Below are 3,041 nucleotides of genomic sequence, written 5' to 3'. Positions count from 1 at the left end.
GAGTTTCCTATTAAATGTGTGATGGGATGAATAGTGATTATAGACTCTTGTCTACCAGTTAAGGAACAGGCTGCAACTGAATTTATGAAGCTAATATATTCTATCTCACTACTGTAGAAAGATTCTCTGAAAGAGACCTCTCTGAAAGAGGTCTTTACTGGATTATGTTGAGACAACGTAAATTTTTAAAATAACCCTCTATAGAGGGAAGTTAACGTTGTGGTACAAGTGATCTTAATTGTCAGTGATAATTGTGTATTAGGGCATGGCCTTCCATGTAATAAATTAAAAATAACCTCATCAGAGGCCCAGAGTTAAGTGCAGGTGCATAAAATTGATTACAAAGAGGGAAGAGGAGAAATAAGTAGCCTGCGGATAAACATTATGTACAGTCTTGTAGGACTGAACTAGCTGGGGAATCTCTGTTTTTTAAAAGTCATTAATAAAATATTTCCTCAAATTTGGACTTTTCTCTGTCACTTTTCTCAGGAGTCAATTAGAGCTGAGATGACCTTTGTTCCTACCTTCCTTTCTATATGTTTCCTTCTGTTTTCCTTTCCTTTCTTCTTTTTTCACTTTTCCTCCTCTCTTTTCCTAAACTTTTCTATACTTTCCTTATTTTTTCTATAGTGCTATCTTATCTCTGCTTGTTTTTTTTCTATAGGAAGAAAGGAAGGAAAGAGAAAGAAAGAAAGAAAGAAAGAAAGAAAGAAAGAAAGAAAGAAAGAAAGAAAAGAAAAAGAAGAGAAGGGAAAAGAAAAAGAAAAGGAAAGAAAGAAGGGAAGGAGGGAGGGAGAAAGGGAGGAAGGAAGGAAGGAAGGAAGGAAGGAAAGGGAGAGAGACAAAGTAAAGGAGGAAGGAAGGAAAGAAGGAACAAAGGAGAAAGAGAGAAAGTCATAACTACAGCGTGGTAAATCAGGAACATGGATTTCTTAAGCCTGATGTTGACCGCCATCATAGTCGCTGGAAACAAATCTTTACTTCTCTCAAAGCTTCTCCTTTCAACACATCTTTTCACTATTCTTCCCCCCAAATCTCTCCCCCCCACACACATACAAGGATAGGTAGAATTGTTGGATGTCTGGGGACATTCTTGAAAATTTGGCAACGAACAGAAACTTTGGTGTTGTTTATTAAGCTAATTCTCATCAGAATACTATAGCAAAGAGACACATTTCTCTCCAGGAAGTGATTTCCAGCTGCAGTGTTTTCCTATCTTTGTGTGGCTATCTTCATACCTGAGGTACAGTACAGTGTGTCCATCCATCTTTGTGCAACTTTTATTATATCTGAGGTACATCACAGCATGTCTCTGGGAGCATATGAGTAAATATGGACGGATGCATTATGAAGCACAGTTCTTCATTGTGGATCTGGTTTTCTAAAAATGTATCAATGTAATATCTGATCCTGAACAAACTGGATTAAGAAATCTTGTTGTATTTTCTATCATTCTACAGGTCTGGGTGCACTTCTATTCTCATTATATTGTCATATTCTGTGTGCACGTGTCTGTATCTGTTGTTTGATGATTTTGTGTTGCTGTGTTTAGATAAAGCATATTTGTCTTCGATGAAGATGGATATCTCAGTATAAATATGAGCCCCTTTCAAGTTTTTAAAATTCATTCCAGGTTTTATATGGGGTTTCAGCAAATGAATGTAAGATATTATTGTCCAAAACTTGAGAGAGAGAGAGAGACCTTTCATAAAGTTAATGTTGCTTCCATTTGAAGAGTGCTAAGTCTGTTCCTTCATATTACTTTCAACTCAAGTTTTAGCACTAGCTTTTCTTCTTTTTTTGAGACAGAGAGAGAGGCAGGGGGAAGGGCTGAGGGAGAGGGAGAGAGAGAGACTCTTAAGAGGGTCTTAAGACCCTGAGCCCTATGTGGGCTCGATCTCATGACTGTGAGATCATGACCTGAGCCAAAATCAAGAGCAGGACGCTTAAATGATTGAGCCATCCCAGCCCCCCAGCATTAGCTTTGATAATAATATAGGTACAGAAAAAAATTAAGCCTACTGGAAAGTTTTGACATATGCATTTATAGCTCTTGTTTTTCCTTCTAGAGGTAGTCAACTAATTCTCATCTCATCAATGGCAAGATGTTCCACACAAACACTTCTACTTTCCACCCAGACACCTTTTTTCTTACAGGAATCCCAGGACTTGAGGGTTCTCATGGCTGGATCTCCCTGCCTTTTTGCTCCATTTACTTACTGGCTCTGTTGGGCAATGCCACCATTTTGTTGATCATCTGGTCTGACCGTACTCTGCGGGATCCTATGTTCTACTTTCTAGCCATCTTATCAGCCATAGATCTGGCCCTCTCCACAACCTCAGTGCCCCGAATGCTGGGTATCTTCTGGTTTGATGCACATGAAATTGGTTTTGGAGCCTGTGTGGCCCAGATGTTTCTGATACACACCTTCACAGGAATGGAGTCCGCTGTTCTGCTGGCGATGGCTTTCGACCGCTACGTGGCTATCTGTGTACCACTCCACTACACAGCCACCCTGACACCCCGAGTGCTAGCGGGCATTGGTGTGGGTATTATAATGCGCCCTGTCCTGCTCATGTTGCCCATTCTCTACCTAACCCATCGTCTGCCCTTCTGTGAGACTCGAATTATTGCCCACTCCTATTGTGAGCACATGGGCATTGCCAAGTTGGCCTGTGCCAGCATTCGAGTTAATGCCATTTATGGGCTTTTTGTGGCTTCTTTTCTTATTTTGGATCTGGCACTGATTGGAATCTCTTATGCCTACATCCTTCGTGCGGTTTTCCGCCTCCCATCTCGAGATGCTCGTCACAAAGCTCTGAGTACGTGTGGGTCACATGTTGGGGTCATGTGTGTTTTCTATACGCCTTCTCTCTTCTCCTTCCTCACCCACCGATTTGGCAAAAAAATTCCTCGTTATGTCCACATCCTGGTTGCTAATCTCTATGTGGTCGTGCCACCTGCCCTCAATCCTATTATCTATGGTGTGAGGACAAAGCAGATTCGTGAGCGTGTGATCCGTGCTTTCACCTTTAAGTAG

At 41.1% G+C, this 3,041-nt stretch overlaps 1 protein-coding gene across 1 annotated transcript; it reads left to right on the top strand.

Annotated features, from left to right (window-relative positions):
• The first annotated feature begins 2,105 nt into the window (after positions 1–2,105).
• LOC113269499 (olfactory receptor 52J3-like) lies at positions 2,106–3,041 on the top strand. The gene has a single exon (XM_026518377.3). The coding sequence runs from the start codon at positions 2,106–2,108 to the stop codon at positions 3,039–3,041; it is 936 nt and encodes a 311-aa protein (XP_026374162.2).

This window comes from Ursus arctos, unplaced genomic scaffold, assembly GCF_023065955.2.
Source record: "Ursus arctos isolate Adak ecotype North America unplaced genomic scaffold, UrsArc2.0 scaffold_22, whole genome shotgun sequence".
NCBI classification, from domain to species: Eukaryota; Metazoa; Chordata; class Mammalia; order Carnivora; family Ursidae; genus Ursus; species Ursus arctos.
The sequence above is the reverse complement of the archived record's forward strand: the minus strand, read 5'-3'. Positions and strand labels throughout refer to the sequence as shown.